Raw genomic sequence first — 24,109 nt, 5'->3', positions numbered from 1 at the left:
TTGTCACCGACACTGAAACACTTATGTACACCATCAGGTATATATAGGCACTGCGAACTCTCATTCAAATGCCCGGATGAGCCTCGGTGGTCCGGGGTGCAGGCTTCAAACCTGTAGCTGCTTAGCGGCAGAGTGGTTCAATTCCACCTTTCGGGCGTAATTTATAAACGCTCAAAATACATGGACTTTGATCACCAACACATTCGCTGATTTATATACTACGCAGCAAAACTACAACAATCTAAGTGTGTTCCTGAAGATATATATGTTGTTTTATAATTAGTTGTATTTCAACAGAGTCACGCTGTCTGATACATTTATTTGGGTATTGATGATGAGAGGTAGTTTAGCGGTTAAAGCGTTGTGTCAGTTGCCGAAGTCCCGGTGGTTCAAATCTCCGACAAGGTGAAACATCTGTCAATGTGTCCTTGAACAGGGCATTTAAGGCTAATTGCTACTATAAATTGCTCTGGATTACAGTGTTTTATAAAATGATTATTGCGTCACTCAAAACAGTACAAAATATGGTGCAGCGCGGCGCAAATTCTATGCATCCTTCAACGAACAAGACCGGAAGCACAGAATGACTGCCAAACCCGATAAACCAATCAACGCTTCGCGGTCTTTTTTCTTAACCAAGCAATGTCCTTGTTGGAGTAGGCGGAAATGTTGCATGTTCTTGTAACGTGGAGAGATATAAACGGCATCTGATGGTGTAGTTGGTCGTTTATCCAATTCAAAGGTAAGTTGCCGTTTGAACTAAGTAGAGACTAGTATTTGGCAACAAATTTGAAATTATATTATAAATAGCTTCGTAGCTGTCCTATCCAGCTACTGTAGCTAGTTTAGTGAAACCGAACGTGCGGCATTGCTCGCTGTTGACCTCCAGACAACCCAGCAGCAACATCTAGCTAACGTTAGTGAGCTACACCGACTCTTCCATATTCCTATTTAAATAGCTATTTCACCTTACCTTGCTGTTGTCTAACAATGAGTTTAACAAAAGCACAATTAAATGTAAAGAGATTTAATTGAACAAATAAGTAAAGGAATTGCAAACAAGACTACTCTTGGTCCAATTATATGTTTGTTTTCCCAGCTAGACATGCGTCAATACCAACCCAGTGACCATGCCTCTCCACAAGTACCCCTCAAAGATCTGGGAAGCCCTTAAACTGAAGCAGGGGATCTATGCCTTCCTCCCCAAACACTACCTCTGCTCTCTGGAGGAGACTACGCAGGCCACCCCGGTCCACTGGAAGGCCCTGGGAGTCAAATACAGGGCCAACCCCAAAACAGGGCACAAGAAGCGGGTCCAAGACATCCCCATTTACTACCCCCTGAGTCCCAGGACGGCCTATGGGGAGGTGAAGGATGGATATCAGGCTTCAGATATGCAAACAATGACAAAGTGAGTGCTATGAAGGGCATTAATGAATATCATGAGCATTTGTTGTGTTCCCTGTATTCACAGGCACACTTTATTCTATATCTGAGCATGTATCCTAACATTGTCTATCTCTTCAGCTCTCCACCAAGCTGGAAAGAGTCTGGAAGCCCCAGCTGTTCACCAGAGAGCTGTACAGTGAGCTTCTCAACCACAAGCTCACCATCACCGTCACGGCTCGCATCCTTGACCTCATTGACTATTACATCCTGAGGGTGAGAGAGAGGAGTCTGCATGTTGCCGTCTTTAGCTATAGTGTGTGGATACATGTCAATTGTTCAACGTGCCGTGTTTTGAGAAGATGGCACAGCGTGGGTTTCATCATCCAATGACTCGCTTGATTCTCCTCCAGACACCAAAGGAGGACCTGAATGGACCTGAGACGGGCCATGCTCCTGAGGCTGGCCTTTAAAGACACCAAGCTCGACCCAGAGGACCCTGTCAAGAGGGAGAGGATCTACACCAAGCACAAGGTCGGTTCGTTATGTTTTGGACCATGACGGTTTGAAATTCCAACACACTTTTGTCTTGAGCTTTCACCAAGTTGCTATAGGAGATGACGCAACAACCATTCATAAAGTCAGTGAAAGTGCTGCACAAAGTTTATAGATGATGTAATGAGGTCTCCCTCATCTCTCTCCCTCGCATTCTGTCCTCGCCCCTCTTCCATTGCCCTCAGCAGGAGTTTGAGATCCCCGCAGAGGAGGCCGAGTGGGTTGGCCTGAGTGTGGATGAGGCCGTGGAGGAACAGAGACAACTGGAGCACAAGGTAACTGCATCGTTTCAGTCACATGGGACATATGGTGTCCCACAGTAATCACCCTGCCAGGGTAAAAATGCACGGGTGATATTGACTGATTTTTAGATTGTATCTGCTCGTGCCCATAATCTCTCTAACGGGACTCTATTGTTTTGTTTCCCAGGAGCCGGAGCCTTTGTTCAAGAGCTGTGTGGAGAACCCGGTGAAGGAGCTGGCCATCCAGAAGCTCTCTGAACCACAGCTGGTGGAGGGAAAAGTAAGGGCCATTTTTTCGAGGAGCGCTGAGGTCACTTCCTGTTGATGGTGACACTTGGGGACACTTGGTGGTCACTTGGTCCCATTGAAAGACACTTATTTATTCAGGTTCTATTTTTCAGCAGCTGATTTGGGCTGATTCATCTGGGTTGTTACCTTGTAAATATCACCCATTCAGTGCTATATCATTTGTCTAAGGAATAAAATATTCATTTTTAATCTGTTTTTATTGGCTGATTCTTAGTTATTGTTGTGGTTAGTTGTACAGTACTGGGCTCTTGATTCCTAATCTAGACTGTCATACTCATGTTTATCCTCTAGATGGGAGTGATTACCACTTTTTCAGTATCATTTTAAGAACGATAGAAGACAGCCATGGGCCTCATTTAGAATATGGCAGGGCAGAATATGCGGACAGTATTTGGCACTCGCTGTAGGCGGCATGCATTTGGTTTGAAAAAGTAACTTCAGAACATTACCCTTCTGCCCACACCTTTCCAGAAATGTGCTAAGATTGGCCATTGCGCTTTCTTTTAGAGACCGTCAGGGACCAGCTCCAAAATCTCAATCATACAGCAAATGAGGGTGTTTTTGTTACCATAAAAGGTGAATGACGTTTTCCAGACATGGTTGTAATGCTGGTTCACGAGCACACACATATATACTGAACAAAAATATAAACATGTAAAGTGTTGGTCCCATGTTTCATGAGCTGAAATGAAAGATCCCAGAAAATGTCATAAGTATTCAAACCGGAGTCAAAACTTTGTAGAAGCACCTTTGAGTCATCTTGGGTATGTCCGTTTCAGCTTTGCACATCTGGATTTGGGGATTTTCTCCCATTCTTCTATATTTTCTCAAGCGTTGTTAAAGTAGATGGGGAGCGGAGGTGAGCAGAAATGTTCAAGTCTTTCTACAGATTTTCAATGGGATTCAAGTCTGGGCTTTGGCCGGGCCACTCAAGGACTGTCACATTCTTGTTCTGAAGCCATTCCAGCTTTGCTTTGGCTGTATGCTTGTGGTAATTGTCCTGTTGGAATGTAAATCGTCGCCCCCAGTCTATGGTCATTTTCACACTGAAGCAGGTTCGCATCAAGGATTTGCTTGTATTTGGCCCCGTTCATTGTTCCCTCTATCCTTACCAGTCTCTTCGTCCCTGCTGCTGAAAAGCATCCCCATAGCATGATGTTGCCACCACCACGCTTCACTGTAGGGATGGTGTTAGATGAGTGATTAGCTGAGCCTGGTTATCTCCAGACATAGCGCTTTGCATTCAGGCCAAATAATAAATTTTTTGTCTCATCAAACCATGTTATGTTCTGTCTTTCATGTGCCTTTTTGCAAACTCCAGGTATGTTGTCATGTGTCTTTTCTCAGGAGTGGTTTGTTTCGATCTGGCCACTCTCCCATAAACCCCAGATTAGTGTACTGTAGAAACTGTTGTCCTTCTGGCAGGTTTTCCCATCTCAGCCAAGGAACTATATAGTTCTGTCTCCTCCCAGATCAAGGTCCTTCTTGCTCGGGTTGCTCACTTTGGTCGGACGGCCAGCTGTAGGCAGAGTCTGGGTAGTTCCATATTTTTTCCCATTTCCCAATGACGGAGACCACTATGCTCTTGGATACTTTCAATAATCAAGAAATGTCAGAGATCTATGGGTAGTTCTTTGGATTTCATGGTGTAGTTTCTGCACTGACATGCACCCCTATCAACTGTGGGACCTTATATGGAAAGGTGTGTTTCTTATTAAATCACATACAAACAATTGAATTGGCCACAGGTGGACTCCAATCAAGTTGTAATGACATCTCAAGGATGATCATAGGAATGCACCTGAGCTCAATTTGGAGTGTCATAACAGAGGGTTGTGAATATGTATGTACATTTTATATTTCTGTATTTCATTTTAAATAAATGTAAGAAAAATAAATAAGTAACTTCATCGTTATGGGGTGTTGTTTGCAGGTGGGTGATATTTAAAAAAAATATTTAATCAGTTTTGAATTCAGGCTGTAACACAACAAAATGTGGAGTAAGTCAAGGGATATGAATACTTTCTGAAGGCTCTGTATGTTCCATGCGACAGTTTGATAAATTCCAATAATAATTTGTTGCACAGGCAAAGCCTAGAATCTCCACCTACGCCAGAATTTTGGACAAAATGTACACGCCGTTGATAAATGGGGCCCCAGGTCGTCATCATGGTTTTAGTCTCAACACAACACAATTTAATCTTAAATAAGCTTATTTACATTTTGAATATAACACAGCTGTGTAATGTCCCACTCTCTGTTTGTGCTTCTTGGAAGATTACAAGGACTATAAGGCAAGATGGAGTTCATCCACACACTCCTTAACTCACTTAAATGTAAATGTAATGAAGACCACATACACCTGTGTTTATGAAATTCCCTTATATGGTACACAACTATATTATTGAAAAAGAAGTTGCTTGGCTCTTCAGTAAACACTGTTTTTTGTTGTTGTGTGGCTTTCGCTTTCGACTCCTTCAGTGTGCCTGCACATATCCTGCTGTAACTGTTTCCATGACCAAATAGTGTGTGTTTAGGCGGGGAATCCCTGTTAGTTGGGGGACTCCCGTGGGTGTTGTAACCTAGCAACCGAGTAGGACTTCTCAACAATTACCTGTCTAAAGGTTCATCCTCAACTTATAAGGATAGGCGATGTTGTATGCCAAAGGCTGGAATTACCCTCACTCTAAATCTAAAAGGCCCATACCTTTTTTTAAAAACCTGTCTTTATGCCATTACGCAGGCAGAGTCTTCAATGAGGATTGTGCACAGTATGCAAACTAAGCATTACACAGTGAAATATACCATGCGTGGATCATCGTTCAGGGAAGATGCCTCATTTGCTGTGTGATCAGGGCCTTAAATTATTTAATTTCATTGTAAAGATAGTGAATGGAATGACAGTGATGTATACTATAGATTTAAATATGGCCATGTGACATGATCTGATCATTGCAACTTGAGACTAAGCTTCTCAACGACTTTGAATTTGACAAGATGTGGTAATTGCTTTGTTCCATTCCCTCATGATTGTATGGGTATGTATTTACATTATGTCATTGACTGACAAGTGGGTCGGCGGGCGAGGTTTATTTACTTGGCAAACCTTTTCTGGATTTGAAATCAGACAGTCATCAGGAGATGACATACACTGAGTATACAAAACGTTAAGAACACCTGCTCTTTCCATGACGTGACCAGGTGAATCCAGGTGAAAACTATGATCCCTTATTGATGTCACTTGTTAAATCTACTTCAGTCAGTGTAGATGAAGAGGAGACAGGTTAAATAAGGATTTTTAAGCCTTGAGACAATTGAGATATGGATTGTGTGTGTGTCACTCACAGGTTGAATGAGCAAGATAAAAGATTTAAGTGCCTTTGGTAATAGGTGCCATGCGCACTGGTTTGAGTCAAGAACTGCAACACGGCTGGGTTTTTCACATTCAATAGTTTCCTTTGTGTGTCAAGAAATGTCCACCACCCAAAGGACATCCAGCCAACTTAAACACACCTGTGGGAAGCAATGGAGTGAACATGGGCCAGCATCGCTATGGGAAGGGGGCAACTCAATATTAGGAAGATGTTCCTAATGTTTTGTATTCACACTTTCCCCTTTTGCAGGTATTCCCAAACTGGGGTATATACAGTGCCTTGCGAAAGTATTCGGCCCCCTTGAACTTTGCGACCTTTTGCCACATTTCAGGCTTCAAACATAAAGATATAAAACTGTATTTTTTTGTGAAGAATCAACAACAAGTGGGACACAATCATGAAGTGGAACGACATTTATTGGATATTTCAAACTTTTTTAACAAATCAAAAACTGAAAAATCGGGCGTGCAAAATGATTCAGCCCCCTTAAGTTAATACTTTGTAGCGCCACCTTTTGCTGCGATTACAGCTGTAAGTCGCTTGGGGTATGTCTCTATCAGTTTTGCACATCGAGAGACTGACATTTTTTCCCATTCCTCCTTGCAAAACAGCTCGAGCTCAGTGAGGTTGGATGGAGAGCATTTGTGAACAGCAGTTTTCAGTTCTTTCCACAGATTCTCGATTGGATTCAGGTCTGGACTTTGACTTGGCCATTCTAACACCTGGATATGTTTATTTTTGAACCATTCCATTGTAGATTTTGCTTTATGTTTTGGATCATTGTCTTGTTGGAAGACAAATCTCCGTCCCAGTCTCAGGTCTTTTGCAGACTCCATCAGGTTTTCTTCCAGAATGGTCCTGTATTTGGCTCCATCCATCTTCCCATCAATTTTAACCATCTTCCCTGTCCCTGCTGAAGAAAAGCAGGCCCAAACCATGATGCTGCCACCACCATGTTTGACAGTGGGGATGGTGTGTTCAGCTGTGTTGCTTTTACGCCAAACATAACGTTTTGCATTGTTGCCAAAAAGTTCAATTTTGGTTTCATCTGACCAGAGCACCTTATTCCACATGTTTGGTGTGTCTCCCAGGTGGCCTGTGGCAAACTTTAAACGACACTTTTTATGGATATCTTTAAGAAATGGCTTTCTTGCCACTCTTCCATAAAGGCCAGATTTGTGCAATATACGACTGATTGTTGTCCTATGGACAGAGTCTCCCACCTCAGCTGTAGATCTCTGCAGTTCATCCAGAGTGATCATGGGCCTCTTGGCTGCATCTCTGATCAGTCTTCTCCTTGTATGAGCTGAAAGTTTAGAGGGACGGCCAGGTCTTGGTAGATTTGCAGTGGTCTGATACTCCTTCCATTTCAATATTATCGCTTGCACAGTGCTCCTTGGGATGTTTAAAGCTTGGGAAATCTTTTTGTATCCAAATCCGGCTTTAAACGTCTTCACAACAGTATCTCGGACCTGCCTGGTGTGTTCCTTGTTCTTCATGATGCTCTCTGCGCTTTTAACGGACCTCTGAGACTATCACAGTGCAGGTGCATTTATACGGAGACTTGATTACACACAGGTGGATTGTATTTATCATCATTAGTCATTTAGGTCAACATTGGATCATTCAGAGATCCTCACTGAACTTCTGGAGAGAGTTTGCTGCACTGAAAGTAAAGGGGCTGAATAATTTTGCACGCCCAATTTTTCAGTTTTTGATTTGTTAAAAAAGTTTGAAATATCCAATAAATGTCGTTCCACTTCATGATTGTGTCCCACTTGTTGTTGATTCTTCACAAAAAAATACAGTTTTATATCTTTATGTTTGAAGCCTGAAATGTGGCAAAAGGTCGCAAAGTTCAAGGGGGCCGAATACTTTCGCAAGGCACTGTATATTCCCCCAGGGATACGCGCAATGCCTTCGGGGGTACACCAAATAATAATGTGATTCACATTAAGAAAAACAGTCCATTTATATTTTCTAACGGGGCTATACATTTGGGTGAGGTTTTTTTCTCGTCTGGGTAGCCTCGTTTCACTGCCAAAAATAAAATTAAACCGTCTAGTGTTCAGCGAAATAACAATACAATGTCAAGTACAGGTAGCCTCGTCAAATAGATAACATCCAATCGCATTAACCGTTACTCTCTCGCGGGAATTCCACTAACGGTCCGTATGTAGCCAAACGTAGCTGCTGCTCATGTTGGTATCTGTACTGCTGGTGCCAAAGCCATGACAGGGAGACATAGTGGAGTGGTAACGCGCGTGCAAGCAGTTGCCCCCGACACCACTTGGGTACACTGCAGCATCCACCGAGAGGCTCTTGCTGCCAAGGGAATGCCTGACAGCTTGAAAGACGTTTTGGACACTACAGTGAAAATGGTTAACTTTGTTAAAGCAAGGCCCCTGACCTCTCGTGTATTTTCTGTGCTATGCAATGATATTGGCAGCGACCATGTAACGCTTTTTACAACCTACAGAAGTGTGCTGGTTATCAAGGTGCAAAGTATTGACACGTTTTTTTACTGACCATCATTTTCACTTGTCTGATTGCTTGCATGATGACTAGTTTCTCACAGGACTGGCCTATCTGGCTGATGTTTTTCTCACCTGAATGATCTGAATCTAGGATTACAGGGACTCTCCGCCACTATATTCAATGTGCGAGACAGAATTGAGGCTATGATTAAGAAGTTGGAGCCCTTCTCTCTCTGCATTAACATGGACAACACACACGTCTTTCCATCATTGTATGATTTTTCGTGTGCAAATGAACTCAAGCTTATGGATAATGTCAAATATGATATAGCGAAGCACCTGAGTGAGTTGGGTGCGCAATTACGGAGGTACCTTCCTGAAACGGATGACACAAACAACTGGATTCGTTATCCCTTTCATGCCCTGCCTGAAATTGCAACAAGTGGTTCTGTGAAAATGTAATTTAATCAGAAGCCACTGCCAGATTTCTGGATTGGGCTGCTCACAGAGTATCCTGCCTTGGCAAATCTCACTGTTAAGACACTGATGCCCTTTGCAACCACATACCTATGTGAGAGTGGATTCTCGGCCCTCACTAGCTTGAAAACTAAATACAGGCACAGGCTGTGTGTGGAAAATGATTTAAGACGCAGTCTCTCTCCAATACAACTCAACATTGCAGAGTTATGTGCATCCTTTCAAGCATACCCTTCTCATTAACCTGTGGTGAGTTATTCACAATTTTCGATGAACAAATAAGGTTTCATATGTAAGCTGGCTAAATAAAGAGCAAAATGATTGATTATTATATTATTATTTGTGCCCTGGTCCTATAAGAGCTCTATGTCACTTCCCACATGCCAGGTTGTGATTAAAACTCACACTCATTCTTATGTTTAATAAATGTATCGTATAGTGTGTGTGTGGCAGGCTTACAATGATGGCAAAAAACAATATTTGAGAGTGCGCTGATCCTGGTGCTAGAGGGGGTACACGCAGCTGGAGGTTGAATGTTTGAAGGGGTACGGGGACTATAAAAAGTTTGGGAACCACTGCCCTATTGTAACCGTTGTGGTTCAGGAGGTGACAACACTATCAGCTAAATTCAGATAGCATCTTGTTTGCTAACTGTTTCCACACTAAGATCAGCCAGTCAGCCTACAAGGCCAGGATTCCCTTGAATCCCCCAGAGAAACAGCTATGAAGGCCATCTCTAAACCACAACATCCTCTGCACACAAAGTACACATCACACTAGTACATATTTTCACCTTAGGCTGCATTTAGACAAGCAGCCCAATTCTGATATTTTTTTCCACTAATTGGTCTTTTGATCAATCAGATCAGTTATTTTGCAAATAACTGGGCAAAAGATCAGAATTGGGCTGCCTGTGTAGATGCAGGCTTTGTGACTGCTTGTGTTAATGTCGCCCATGATAAATTATAGTCCCACTGTGTATAGGGCCATCAACTTTCAATGCTCCCGAACCAGGGCTGGGTAGGTTACTTTGTAAATATAATCTGTTCCAGTTACCTGTCCAAAATTGTAATCCGTTACTTTTTGATTACCTGAACTCAGTAACGTAATCTTATTAATTTTTTAGATTACTTTCTCCTTAAGAGGCATTAGAAGACAAAAAAGATCCATCAAATGCATTTGTTGTGTCATCATAGGGGTCTCTGACTTGTGGTCAGACTCACTCAGGTGGAACAAACTTGCGCTTTTTTCCAATGCTGAATTGAATGTTATTGAGAAAAAAGAAAGGTGTCAATGTATTTTTCCCGTAAATATCCTGAGGGAACCACTAGGGAGCAGTAGCGAGTCTGCTTAAATGGAGTGCTAGGAAAACTGCCTAGTCATACCTCAGCCTGGTTCATCCTTATATAACAAACTTCCCTCCTGTATTTCTGTTATGTGGTAATTAAGTTTTATCCTTTATCATGATTGAAATGATTTAATCATTCCACATTTAGGACAATCTAGTTTTAATTCATTCTAAAGTGCCTTCTGAAAGTATTCAGACCCCTTGACTTTTCCCCATTTTTTTTTACCTTACAGCCTTGATTTATAATTGATTAAATACAAACAAATCTTCAGCAATCTACACACAATACTCCATAATGACAAAGTGAAAACAGATTTGTTTTTTGCAAATTTATAAAAAATAAAAATAAAAACTTTTTTTACACAAGTATTCAGACGCTTTGCTATGACACTCGAAAATGAGCTCAGGTACATCCTGTTTCCATTCATCATCCTTGAGATGTTTCTACAACTTGATTGGAGTCCACCTGTGGTAAATTCAATTGATTGGACATGATTTGGAAAGGCACACACCTGTCTATATAAGGTTCCACAGTTGACAGTCCATGTCAGAGCAAAAGCCAAGCCGAAGGAATTGTCCGTAGAGCTCCGAGACAGGATTGTGTTGAGGCACAGATCTGGGGAAGGGTACCAAAAAATGTCTGCAGCCTTGAAGGTCCACAAGAACACAGTGGTCTCCATCATTCTTAAATGGAAGAAGTTTGGAACCACCAAGACTCTTCCTAGAGCTGGCCGCCTGGCTAAACTGAGCAATCGGGGGAGAAGGGCCTTGGTCAGGGAGGTGACCAAGAACCTGATGGTCGCTAAGACCATGAGAAACAAGATTCTCTGGTTTGATGAAACCAAGTTTGAATTCTTTGACCTGAATGCCAAGCTTCACGTCTGGAGGAAACCTCGCACCATCCCTACGGTAAAGCATGGTGGTCGCAGCTTCATGCTGGGGGGGATGTTTTTCAGCGGCAGGGACTGGGAGACTAGTCAGGATCAAGGCACAGATGAACGGAGAAAAGTACAGAGAGATCCTTGATGAAAACCTGCTCCTGAGCCCTCAGCACCTCAGACTGGGGCGACGGTTCACCTTCCAACAAGACAACGACCCTAAGCACACAGAGTGGCTTCGGGACAAGTCTCTGAATGTCCTTGAGCTTTGCTTGCTTCAACAAAGTAGGCTACTGAGTGAAGGGTCTGAATAGCTGTGTAAATGTGATATTTCATCCCCCCCATTTTAAATAAACCTGTTTTTGCTTTGTCATTATGAGGTATTGTGTGTAGATTGATGAGGGGAGAAAAACTATGTAATCAATTTTAGAATAAGGCTGTAACGTAACAAAATGTGGAAAAAGTCAAGGGGTCTGAATACTTTACGAATATGTCACAGAGATTCAATATGTCTCACACACACACAGGTTGTTTTTAGCACCAGAGAAGGTGGCGAGAGGAGAGGTTAGACGTTGACTTTGTTATGTCACACATTCTCATTTGCGTTCAACCACATTTGCAGAACATAAAGTCAGTAACGTGTCAGTGAGATCTATCGATGGTTTGAGGAGGTGGAGGATTGTTGTATGGCCACACAGGACATTTCAACTTCCTCAATCAGACGCAAGTGTTTGGGTGTGTAATGTTAACCTTTTAGCTTTCACCTCTACTATAAAAAGGTTATCTCTGGAATGAGGAGGTATGACTCTTAGCTCAGTGCAATGGTATGTAGGCCTACTTGTGTGAACACTCACGTCTGCTTTCCTATGACTAATCCGTATATTAGGAAAAAACTCTTCTGCATGAATTCATGGGAATTTTTTGTGTTTCAAAATCCCAAAGTTTATTTCTGGGCAAGTATGCAAATTCTTCTGAAGCTGCTGAGCTAGTTTTAAAGTGAATTCAGACCAAAACACGTGGACATATACAGTAGGCCCATAGAAATAAAACCATTTAATGAGTGTGTATACTTTAGTCAAGTATGAAATGCACTATATAGTAAAGTAGGAAATGTGTATAGATTTACCTCTAGTAATACTCATCAGTGTGTAACTAACTGTGTACATACGGTAAGTTAACTTTTGGTTGCGAGCCCAGCGTGGAGTTTCCCTGTGGCTTTATGAAACGCTATTTCCAGTGTTGGTGAACAGTGAAAAGCACAGTGTGTGGTACACCTGCTCAGACTGGGCCTTATTGAGCGTATTAAACGAATGTATGTCGTCATATCGTTCACCATGGACCTGTGAAGAGAGATCCATTCAGGTTTGTGCCGTTTAGCAGATAACAATTTGTGCCTCTCTAGTGAAACATTTGCTGCCATACAGTAGCCTTTCACTGGGTTGCGTTCAGTAGGCATTAAAAAAAACGGATCAAACCCCTAAACTTCTCCTGTAAGAACATATGAAAAAATGTTTATTGTTTGTACCTAAATATCAAAACCTGGGTGAAAGCTTGAACTGGATTTTAGTGGCCTTATAACTTCCCATAATGCTCCTCTGACTCAGCAAAAACTCTGAACACAAGGGATTAACATCCAAATAGAAATGCTTCCAAATGAAGTTTCAGCGGCACTACACACAAGGTGTATGGGAGAATGAGTCATTGTTGATGCAGTGACTCACAGGTGGTGTAATCTCATCAGGCAAAAAGCCTTATCCAATGGCATTGGAGGACAAAGTGAAACGCCTCATCAGAGCTCTTCCCCAGAAACTGATGGGCTAACAAAAGAGCACCTCTGCTTTTACATGAGATAAAACACCAGTTACATACAACACAAACCATATATTTCTGTGTTGTACACTTATTGTCAAGTCAGGGCCCATGTACAAGAAGACTGTGTTGTGTTGGTGAGGTTAGGGGAAGTCACGTAGTTTTTGGAGTAAATGTGAGTGAGGCTTTTAGGAATGTGAGTGGGCTGGACTATGACCTGGCAACAAAAGCTGTGGCAGCTAAAAATAGGATGGCATTAAAAGCGGCAGTGCCTGAACACAAAGACGAACCCAGGAGGGCAGACACTCGTCTGGCTCCCCGTTCTCCCACAGCCTTTGCCTCTTTCCCTCTGTCTTTCATTCAGTCCCTCTCTCTTTTTCTCTCTCCTTTATCATTGGCCAGTTAGGTTTTTACAAAATTAATAAAGCTATCATGTAATTAATATTAAATAGCCCATATGGCCAACAACAAAACCCACTTGATGTGACCAGAGTTTAAGATGAAGACTTGGAATCATTTTATTTTTTGAAATACTAATGACAAAAATCTAAACACTACAGTGTGAAGGGTGGAGTCTGGCATACAGTGTACAATGAAGCTGTGAATCTGAACATACACAGAACATAATCTGAACATGTTTAACACTAGGAACAGATGGACAGCGCATTGGACTATGGTCGTTTCTACTGTACATGGAGATTGGTTATTACAATGAACAGAGTCAACAGGTGAGCCAGAGGTTAAAACTAATGTCAACATTCAAAAACTACAGATACCAGTCAAAAGAAAGGAACTTTTGACGATACAACTTTGACTATACAACAAAGAATATATCACATATGGAAAGTGAAAAATAAAACAGCATTTGTGGTTGGTCCCTTTTTATTTAACAATTGCTCCAAAGAGCGTTAGTTTTCAGGTTGTCTTGCGCCAACAATTAAATGCTTAGTGCTCGATTCAATCTGTAGTGCTGAAGATCCTTGCTACAGTGCGATGTAAATGTAACGGCAATGATGCCGCATTCGCAGAGACTGCATTCCTGGTAAATGGTGCATGTGTCGGCTCAATTGGAAATGACCTTGAAATTTCAATCGCGCTATAGCGCTGAACATCCGCGATACGGATTGAATCGAGCCCTTTTGTTGTGCTTTCCTTCAGTTGAACCCTCAAAATCAGGAATCTCCTGCAGGTCCTGGTGGAAGTCTGCCTCAGTCACAATATATACACAGTAAGGACGGAGCCTGACAAGGAAAACTGATAGGGCAGACAAGGGTTGAGTTTGTGTGTTCGTTTTGTATTTGGTCACCACAGGTAGTAATGACAATGGGTAGGTAGGAATCGTTCTTAACACCCATGGTTAGCCTAGTGGAAGGGCAACTCGCCTCCACCAGTATCACTCTGGTCCCCCGGAGGAGCGAAAGCTACATGTCTTCCGTGAGTGCTGTGCTGATCACAGCTATTAGCCTTAGGCTAATGTTAGCAGCATGGTGAAGGCAGCACAGTACACTCAGAGACTTGGGTCCGGGCAGACATTTTGAAACGTATCCTTTTAGGGTCTGGTAGTGGTTGTGTGTGGGAAGGGGGGGAACAGGGGTCTGGATTATAGCCTCAGCCAGCGAGGCCTTTGGGGGCAAGGGGTAACCACAACGTTAAGGTACAAGGTGCTACTGCTATTACCTGTGTGTGTTCAAACTCTCATACTGTACTTTATTTGGGTGAGATGACTGTCACAGGGCAGAGTTAAAGTCCTAACAGAGTTAGGACTTTACACACCCTACACTTCTGGTTTGAGGAGCAACACAACAAAAGCCCCTTAATGTTTAGGGGCTACATTCGCGCCACATTCAGTCTTAAGGGGTTACGTTTTGTCCTCATAGGTCCCCCTCTGTCTTTACCTGGACCAAATCACACCCCTCGTTATCACACTGGCCCTGGTCCTGAGGGGCGGAGCCGCGGAGTAACATTGGGAGGAGGTCCATCGGAGAGGCCTGATTCTCGTTGACCAGCTGGTTGAACTGCAGGTCGTTATAGTAGCCCAAGTCCTGCCCAGACCCACCCTGGTTGAAGTTAAAGTTCATGTCCATGACGCCTGTGGTGAAGTTGGAGTTGAGCTCCTGGCCAAAGCCAAGGAGGGCAGGGTCACTGAACAGAATTCGAGAGAGCATACTGATGTCGTCTGGGCTCATGTCCTCATTGAAGAAGTTGTCCTCCTGGAGGTCATTGTAGTGGATCTCCCCCATGGTGGAGGCCCCAGTCTGGGCAGGAGGATGCAACTCTTCTGGGACCAGCTGGCTCTCTGCTGGGGGGAAGGTGAACGGCTCGAATGGCTGAGAGGTGGAGGCTCCTGCTGCAGCCACATTTTGAACTGTGGGCGATAGAAAGGACTTACAGTGTATTCGGAAAGTATTCAGACCACTTGACTTTTTCCACATTTTGTTACGTTTACAGTCCTAATCTAAAATGGATGCAATTATATTTTTTCCTCATCAATCTACAGACAATACCCCATAATGTCAAAGCAAAAACCGGTTTTTAGAATCTTTTGAAAATGTATAAAATAATGAAATATTACATAAGCATTCAGACCCTCTACTCAGTACTTTGTTAAAGCACCTTTGGCAGCGATTACATCCTTGAGTCTTCTTGGGTATGACGCTACCAGCTTGGCACACCTGTATTTGCGGAGTTTCTCCCATTGTTCTCTGCAGATCCTCTCAAGCTCTGTCAGGTTGGATGGGGAGCGTCGCTGCAAAGCTATTATCAGGTCTCTCCAGAGATGTATGATCGGGCTCAAGTCCAGGCTCTGGCTGGGACCCTCAAGGACATTCAGAGAATTGTCCCAAAGCCACTCCTGTGTTGTCTTCAAATCAAATTTGATTTGGCTCTGTGCTTAGAGTTGTTGTCCTGTTGGAAGGTGAACCTTCACCCCAGTCTGAGGTCCTGAGCACTCTGGAGCAGGTTTTCATCAAGGATCTCTCTATACTTTGCTCCGCTCATCTTTCCCTCGATCCTGAATAGTCTCCCAGTCTCTGCCACTGAAAAACATCCCCACAGCATAATGCTGCCACCACCATGCTTCCAGATGTGACACTTGGCATTCAGGCCAAAGGGTTCGATCTTGGTTTCACCAGACCAGAGAATCTTGTTTCTCATGGTCTGAGAGTCCTTTAGGTGGCTTTTGGCAAACTCCAAGCGGGCTGTCATGTGCCTTTTACTGAGGAGTGGCTTCCATCTGGCCACTCTACCAGGCCTGATTGGTGGAGTGCTGCAGAGATGGCTGTCCTTCTGGAAGGTTCTCCCATCTCCACAGAGGAACTCTGGCGCTCCGTCAGAGTGACCATCGGTTTCTTATTCACCTCCCTGACCAAGGCCCTTCTCCCCCGATTGCTCAGTGGCCGTGTGGCCAGCTCCAGGAAGAGTCTTGATATTTGCATATTTCTTCCATTTACGAATGATGGAGGCCATTTTGTTCTTGGGGACTTTCAATGCTGCAGACATTTTTTGGTACCCTTCACCCAGATCGTGTCTCGGAGCTCTATGGACAATTCCTTCGACCTTATGTCATGGTTTTTGCTCTGACATGCACTATCAACTGTGGGACCTTATATGTGTGTGCTTTTCCAAAGCATGTCCAATCAATTGAATTTACCACAGGTGGACTCCAATCAAGTTGTAGAATCATCTCAAAGATGATCAATGGAAACAGGGTGCACCTGAGCTCATTTTCGAGTCTCATAGCAAAGGGTCTTAATACTTATGTAAGTAAATAAGGTATTTCTGTTTTTTATTTGTAATACATTTGCTAAACTTTCTAAAAACCTGTTTTCGCTTTGTCATTATGGGGTATTGTGTGTAAATTGATGAGAAAAACAACAACAATTGAAGGCTGTAATGTAACAAAATGTGGAAAAAGTCAAGGGCTCTGAATACTTCCCAAATGCACTGAATATAAGAACACCTTATTGACACTCAGATGTACAGTCATTTGTTTCGGAGATGGTCCTGTGTAAGCAGCTGTTATTGGTCTCGCTTTCATTTTATTTTTTTACTTTCTGTCCTGCAATAGGTGCAGAAGTTTAAGCTGGAAAGAGAAAGAGCCCGAGGCCAATCCTCACCTGCCACACAGGACCTCTCTGTGAAGCCGATGTCCGACTTTATCTTCCTCTTCCGCTTCACTTCATATGGATCTGAACACGGCATCAAAACAGAAAAAAAGATCTTTCATCCTCTGTTTGAATAGCTCTTATCTCTATAATGTTATATTATTGCACAATACATAACATGTTATATAACACAGCATTATGATATCATATATATATATCATTCATAAGTTGTATCAACCTGTGTTGTCGGGCTGGTAGGTAAACGTGACGGGGTCACTGTCCATGTGGTCCGAGAGACGACGCAGGAGGACATTTACTTTCACTTCCTCCCCCACGTCCTGTTCCTGGTAGGACGGGGTCTTGAACACGATAGCGATCTGCCGGTGGACGTCCGTCTGGGCAAACTCCGCCTTGGCCTCCCAAGACCCCCTCTTGAAGATTATCTCTATGTCGTCTGAGTGGGAAACACACACACACACACACACACACACACACACACACACACACACCAATCAGCTTGTATAGTCCTGCAGGCTGTATGACTTCAACCGTGTATTTCCAGAGAGGTGTCATTACACATCATGTGCCACTTCCATCGAGTTGTTTAAAACAGGATTTTGCCTTCGCCCTTTAATTTGCTAGATATCAGCGCGCTCAACACAGTGTTTCTATGTTACAACTTGGGAGTCTGGCTCGATCTCACCTTTCTGGACTTTGTCGCAGAGCATGTAGATCTCAGTCTTGCCGGTGCATGGCCCTTTAACAATGTTCAGACGGTTGATCTTCAACTCAGATGTGGTGGTCGCCTCTGTAAACACACACACACACACACTGAGCACCTGCTAGATGGTTCAGGAAGGAAGTACATTTACATAGCTGTGGTGTGACGGTACTGGTTCGTATCACGTTTGAAGACGATTGTAAAAGCAGTCATGCGCAGGTGTCCGTGTCAGGAGGACGTTTGGGAGGGGGGGTGGTGATCTTACTCTTGTCATAGACGGGGTTGGACACTATGGGGTTCAGGAAGTCCTTATTTCCATCCTCCCACTCCAGCTCACACTGGAAACACAGCCGCACCACGTTCATGTCCATGTCCTCGATGCTTTTAGAGTGGCCCGCTGTGGGAGGACAGAGGAGAAGATATTACCCTACGGCTAATGAAAATACAACTTTCTTGTACAATGATATTGGGTTTATGTAATTGGGTAAGTTCTGCGTGTGCTTGCGATGTGCTTAATGTGCGTGTCAGGGCTCTGCTCACTTTTAAAGGGGTCGATCTTCTGATTCCGTCTCTTCTCTAGAGAGGCATCCAGCTCCTTCCGCCTGACACACTGGATGCCCAGGTTAGCGAAACTGCATGATGCACACAGAACATGGTCGGTTACCAACCATTAAAAACAGACATGTTTACACTAACCTAGTGCACTTTCCTGGCAAAGCACTCCCAAAGAGGTGAAGAATGAACGAGAAAGAAATAGGATATGGGCCTCTGGTGGACAAAGCGAGAAAATGCACTTGTCAAGAAAAGAGAGCGATGAATAGAGGAGAGAAAGAGAGGGGCACCTGTGACGTCGGTTGCTGTGAGGGTTTAAGCAGATGACACAGATTCCGGTACCGTCAGCACAGTCTTTACCCACAAGGCAGTGGGGGTGTGGGCGGTACGGGTAGTCTTTGGTCACCAGGGAAACAGTGACCATCACTTTTTTTATGTTCTGAATGGGACCCTGGAGCTGAAAGAGGGAGGAGAGGGGAAAGAGGGAGGAGAGGGGAAAGAGTGTGAAGACGAGAAAGAAACGGGGAGAGAAAGCGGGGGAGAGGGACAAAGAAAGAGGGGGGGGGGAGATATGCATCAATCAAACCGTCTTTCTTCCTCCAACGCAAGTGAGAGCATGATTAAAACTGAATAAATGTGCAGTGATTAACCAAAAAAAACTCTCCCTTTCAACTGTCAAACTTCACACTTGTCTGGTAGTGTTAATCTTAGAGGGATGCGGTCTGAATTGTAGTATGTGGGTGCGAATCAACAGTGTTTAAAGGGGGGGGGGTAATCCCCTTAGTTTGAACCACACAAATTTGTGGATTTGTGGGGTACTTTCTATTTCAGTTACATGTAATTCCTCCCCCTTCCCCTCTGCCCCTGCTCCTTACACTAGCAAGGCTCTACATGTTGAGGGCAGCCAAACCAACAAGGGGGGAAACACCTTTATTCTGGGATAGATGGTACATTCCGTTAACCCCCTTCCACTTCCCACACAAACATACAAATCCAGTGCAAGTTAGGGATGACATTGGGAACACAATTTGCAGTAAACAAATATAAGGACTAGGTTCTATATTAATGAGACGTTAAACCAAGTGGTCACGATGAAAGATGTCCCTTATCACAAGAATAAGGGCATTAACTGCGACTTCGCTAAGTTGTCTTAAATGAAAGTGTTTCAAATCAACTTCAAATAAATACAAACTACAATATGGATCTATTGGGTACCTCTATAGCAGGCAGGGTCTTGGTGGAGTCTCCACTGGAGGCCCCTAGGATGCTCCCGGCCGAGCGGCCCTCACACTCATAACGGAATCTCATGCCTCTCTCTTTGGGCTGCTCTACCACAGCCAGGGTGGGCCTCTCCAGGATCTGCTCCAGCAGATCTGTGTCTGTCTGGGCCTGTCGAGAGGGACTATCTGGCCCCCTGGAAGTCCCTGAACCAGAGGACCCCCGTCCTCGTCCGTTTGAGCCCGAGTGAGAGACCCCACGAGTGGGGTGAGGTGCTGCCATATCTCTGGTGCTAGAGGTGTGCTGGGGCTGAGGGAAGAAGCAGGGCGGCTGCAGAGAGACATCGTTTAAAGTCAGTGGCCATGTTTAAAAATCCATGTAAAGAACACAGCAGACAACAAACAGTTAACTTTGCATCCAAAACATCATCATGACGGTACTGAGAGTGAAATGGTGAGAGCGTTTTCAAAGATAAACAATAATAATGCAGGTTATCTACATACTCCCTCTCAGTACACCACTTTCTATGTCCTCATTTGACACATTCTGTTGCCATGCCCCCCTTTCAACCGTTAAACTAGAGAGCACCCCTTCCGTTTTTGGTTAACCCCTCTATACTTCCGTCTCCCTTCCACCCTCTCAGGCTGCTGAGATGCATGACTGTTCTCCATCCTTCATGCCTCCATCTCTCTAGCTCTGTCCGTCTGCCCATTTCTCCTAGGTTCTCTTACACGTCAAAATGGTATACTTATATACATTATTTATTTATTTTTTAAACGGCCTGTGGTCATTACAGACAGACACAATCTCTCTCACACACACTTTGCCCTTCACTCTCCAAGTTCAACCACATACCTTCTAATTGACAGCCCGTTTGAAGAATCCCTAGAGACCAGCAACAGGAAAAACTACTCACCAAAAGCAAACCGGAACAGAGAAAAAAAGCTGACCGACTTAAGGGATCGCCTTCTCCCTTTGTTATTACAAGCTGCCCTTACAACTCAAGTCTGTCTAAACAAACCGCCAGAAGTTGAGCAAGTATGAGCAAAAAGAGGTGCGTGTGAGATCATTGTGCTCCACCGCAAAGTAGCGTCTACAGGCGGAGTATGTGTGCGAGTGTGTAAGAGTAATAGTGTTGGCATGCCTTAGAGCCTCTACACAAAAGCAACTAGGATCGAGCCGGGAGGCGCATGTTCAGGAAACAGGAAGTTGACATAATCTACAGCAGATCGACCAATTAGAAAAGCAGAAAAGCCTCCGAATGTGAACTTCCACCCTGAAAGGGTAGGGTCCAGGAAGGAAGGGAACTCAAAACGAAAGTAGGAATCAGATGACACTCTTTCTCTCCTTTTTCTGCCACCTCCCCCACGAGATGCCACAACATGCAGACGGGGGTGTGTCAACTCAGCTCACAGTCTCTCTCAAGGCACCGCTTTGACTCACAGACGTACACAGACCACAATTGTCTCACTGTGAGTTCCAGACTATTGGAGAACAGCAACCCAAGGCATGACAACAAGGTAATCAAGGCCGCCTTAGAAGTCAAAGCACCAGTGAATTGAGTCACCATGGTTATCCATGGAAACTGTGAGTAGTTGAGTTTCACTTATCCCTGAGGTGTGTCTGTCGGCCTTGGTTCCCACAACTAGCCCACGAGGAAGCGATGGCACACTTCCCAGATAAGACTAGACCTTAAGCTGTTTTCTTGACTTTATCTCCCAGCTATTACAACAAACTGAGATACCAAGCCCTGACAGTGTGAACTGATGCGACCACAAAGAGTACCTGAGTGTCTGCAGAAACAAATCAAATCACTAACTAACCACCACACAACAACTACAAGTTTTGAGCTGGTGTGTAGGCCATCTGTGGACCCCAGGAAGAGTAGCTGCTGCTTTTTCGACAGCTAATGGGGAACCTAATGAAATGTCAAATACCAAAAAGTCAACCCCTCCATTTTTCTGTTGAACTCTATGAATCAATGGCCTAACAAAGACTCTCTCCCGTGTAGAAATGTAGCATTTCTTGAATATATTTTTGTATTAGATCCCGAAAGGCCTGGTACTCACCCTGGAGGTCGTGCCCCTTGGCACCAGTACTGGGGGCGTCGAGGAGGGTGTCTGCCTGGGCATGGCCCTGTGGTTCTGGGCCTGGGGGTCAGAGTCTACGGGGGGGTGAGGAGGTCTGGGGAGGCAGAAACGAGACTGGGCCTGACAGGGAAACTCTCGGTCTGCAGAGATCACCTCCTGAATGATGTCTAAAAAGAGTAGAGGGAGTGGGATGAGGGAGACTGCAAACACGCTGATGGGGGGCCTGCAAACATTGAGCTGGTGGGTTGGCCATCTGAGTGTGATCCACGTCTGTATGTGTACAGTACCAGCTACATCAAACCATGAGCATGATGCACAGGCCTAGGAGGCACATACGTAGACTATATGACTACTAGCCTTTTTTTTTTTAAACAATACATTAATAACAAATAGCCTACTCACCCAAGTCATTTGCTGTTGTACAAAGCGGGAGAGAAAAAAAAGTGAGTTAACTCATTAATGATTACTTTGTGGCAGGCAAGACTATATACATGTATGACAGTGATTGTAATAGTGTAAGTATAACATGTATGTATTGCAATGTAATAGTATAGGTTTAACAGGTAGCCTAAGACTAGTGTCTAAGACTAACGTCTCTGAAGTGGGTGTTGACCCTTCTACTCAACTGTCAGTCACGCTGGGGAAGACAGAATGACAACACAAACTGTCAAATGAATAGCATGGGCAGTGTGTGCCGTTTGAATAGCATGGGAGTGTGTGCAGTTTGAATAGCAAGGCCGTGTGTGCCGTTTACACTATAGGATCTCTTGTCTAGGCCCCTGCAGTCTGTCCACTTTTTGACACAGACCCGTGACAATGCGTTTACACTACAAGTAGATAAATTATTTATGAAAATTATACTACTGTTCGTGCGAATGTGAATGACTTGGGTCAACACACATCAGACACCGTTGATGCATAACTCAGATTCCGTTTATTTAAAAGCAAAGACACTTACTTGCAGTGCAGTTTTGAACACTCATGTTTCTCATGGCACGTTACGACGTTTGTCCTGGAGCTGAAAACCTTGTTCGAGTATTAAAAAAAAAAAAACAGACACAAACACAATTCCGCCCTATTTCCCCTGGCCGATCATTTCGTGGCCATGGTAGGCTACTGCAATCAAATATTGTCCTCTCTTCGCTCTTGTACTTCGATATGGTTCAATTGGCCTTTCGTTGTTAAAAAGCATACAAATTCTACATCTCCTGCATGCGATGAGCTAGTGCATATGTTATGGCTAAAATGAGTCGCCTCACAAGCGCCCTGTTCGAGTGTGCGTTTAGTTCCGCACTTGTTGGATGGATTTGACTGGCTGTTCGGTTGGGTGGAAATCCCCTTACATCACTGCTTGGGAAACCCCCAGAGTCAGTGTTGTGCCGGCAGTAGCCATGTAGAAACTTCAGATGACGGCTCATATCATCAACTATATTTTGCAAACTACTGTTTTATAATAGCCGCAAAGTGCAATGACCCGAGTGTGAATATCCTGATATAAAAAAGAAGACCCTTCCTCATGTCCGGTTTTTACGCACAATGGGATCGATTATTGTACTTTAAAAATATAGCTACTTGCACTAAGTATATTTCAGAAAATAGAATAGTATATTTCATTGTTTAATGCAAAATAGAGTGGGATATTTATAATAGAATGAGGAAGGATACTGGTAGTGCACAAACATGCAATTTCTCATGGTGGTGCATCCCGGTGTGATTCAAACGATATGCCAACTAATCCAATTAATATATCCTTTATGTCAGAGATGAGCAATTTTGACAGTGGTGAGGGCCACAAAAAAAAATCCGAACTCATCATGAGGGACCGCAGTTGCTCGCAGGTCTGCATACCCACATCAATACCCACACCTCCAAACAGCGCCGGCCCTGGCGTTTTGGGGGGCATAAGTGGAAATATGTTCGCGTAAGAGTGACTAACCAAATCAATGGGGGTGTCATGGCAAAAAGTGTCCCTCCAAATCACAATGGGGTTCGATCAACTATTAGCGTTCGTTGCTATATCAACCTAATGCATCGAATTTTGGAGATCATTACCGCGAAAATTTCCCCTGTTTTAAACGAGGTTTGTTGAGCTAATATGACGAAAACATTACTTCCAAGTGTTTTTGGGTACCTTGTTAACATTTCAAGAACATGACATCCATGTCTTAAACTTTGCTACGTTTCGGAAATAGAGAAAATGTGTGATTTGTTTGACACATTAATGTTACTTACCTTACAGATCACAAAATCAGCTAATTTCCACTTCATTCATATGAAAATGCGTTTGATTCATACACTGGCTTGTCTGGCTGGCATGTTTTTAATTTGACCTGTCGTTCCCTTATCTTCACTGAAATAATATTACTTTCAGTAGTTCTCTTATGATACTTATGATACTCGCATAGCTCATTAGTACACCCTTGTGGTTGAATATATGCATCTATTGTAGGTTCTAGGACACAATAATTAATCATGTTGAACTAACGAATACCGTAAAGGGATACCTTACAATTTACAACATTGAACACCTTGTGCAACAGCTGTGAAAACCAACCTTCGATTCTGGGGGG

The 24,109-nt window shown here is 43.6% G+C and overlaps 1 protein-coding gene, 1 non-coding gene and 1 pseudogene across 4 annotated transcripts; 2 read left to right on the top strand and 1 right to left on the bottom strand.

Annotated features, from left to right (window-relative positions):
- The first annotated feature begins 70 nt into the window (after positions 1-70).
- Positions 71-157, top strand: trnastop-uca (transfer RNA opal suppressor (anticodon UCA)). Its single transcript has one exon. It is a non-coding gene; the product is annotated as a tRNA-Sec (tRNA).
- A 502-nt stretch (positions 158-659) lies between these two features.
- On the top strand, positions 660-2,598 carry LOC139382947 (large ribosomal subunit protein bL28m-like; annotated as a pseudogene).
- Positions 2,599-13,348: 10,750 nt separating this feature from the next.
- Positions 13,349-23,893, bottom strand: LOC139382772 (transcription factor RelB-like). 3 transcript variants are annotated; one of them, XM_071126915.1, is made up of 10 exons: positions 21,942-23,893; positions 21,519-21,706; positions 19,447-19,779; positions 18,522-18,688; positions 18,220-18,311; positions 17,945-18,076; positions 17,662-17,766; positions 17,197-17,412; positions 16,971-17,042; positions 13,349-15,220 (listed from the first exon to the last, which is right to left on the bottom strand). In XM_071126915.1, the coding sequence occupies exons 2-10, from the start codon at positions 21,579-21,581 to the stop codon at positions 14,727-14,729; spliced, it is 1,674 nt and encodes a 557-aa protein (XP_070983016.1). In that variant the 5' UTR covers positions 21,582-21,706; positions 21,942-23,893; the 3' UTR covers positions 13,349-14,726. The 3 variants fall into 3 exon arrangements, with proteins under 3 accessions (XP_070983016.1, XP_070983015.1, XP_070983017.1); XM_071126914.1 differs by lacking the exon at positions 21,942-23,893 and having other exon boundaries at positions 21,519-21,863; XM_071126916.1 differs by lacking the exons at positions 21,519-21,706; positions 21,942-23,893 and adding an exon at positions 20,305-21,133.
- Positions 23,894-24,109: the final 216 nt, after the last annotated feature.

The sequence above is a fragment of the Oncorhynchus clarkii genome, chromosome 24 (genome assembly GCF_045791955.1).
Source record: "Oncorhynchus clarkii lewisi isolate Uvic-CL-2024 chromosome 24, UVic_Ocla_1.0, whole genome shotgun sequence".
NCBI lineage: Eukaryota > Metazoa > Chordata > Actinopteri > Salmoniformes > Salmonidae > Oncorhynchus > Oncorhynchus clarkii.
The sequence above is the reverse complement of the archived record's forward strand: the minus strand, read 5'-3'. Positions and strand labels throughout refer to the sequence as shown.

Excerpts from the sequence above, each read along its gene's own strand:
- LOC139382772 (XM_071126915.1), bottom strand. The coding sequence starts at position 21,581 with ATGCCCAGGCAGACACCCTCCTCGACGCCCCCAGTACTGGTGCCAAGG. Across the intron at positions 18,689-19,446 it reads AGACCCTGCCTGCTATAGAG|CTCCAGGGTCCCATTCAGAA; the intron begins GTACCCAATAGA and ends TCCCTCTTTCAG. Across the intron at positions 15,221-16,970 it reads AGAGAGGTCCTGTGTGGCAG|TTCAAAATGTGGCTGCAGCA; the intron begins GTGAGGATTGGC and ends TATCGCCCACAG.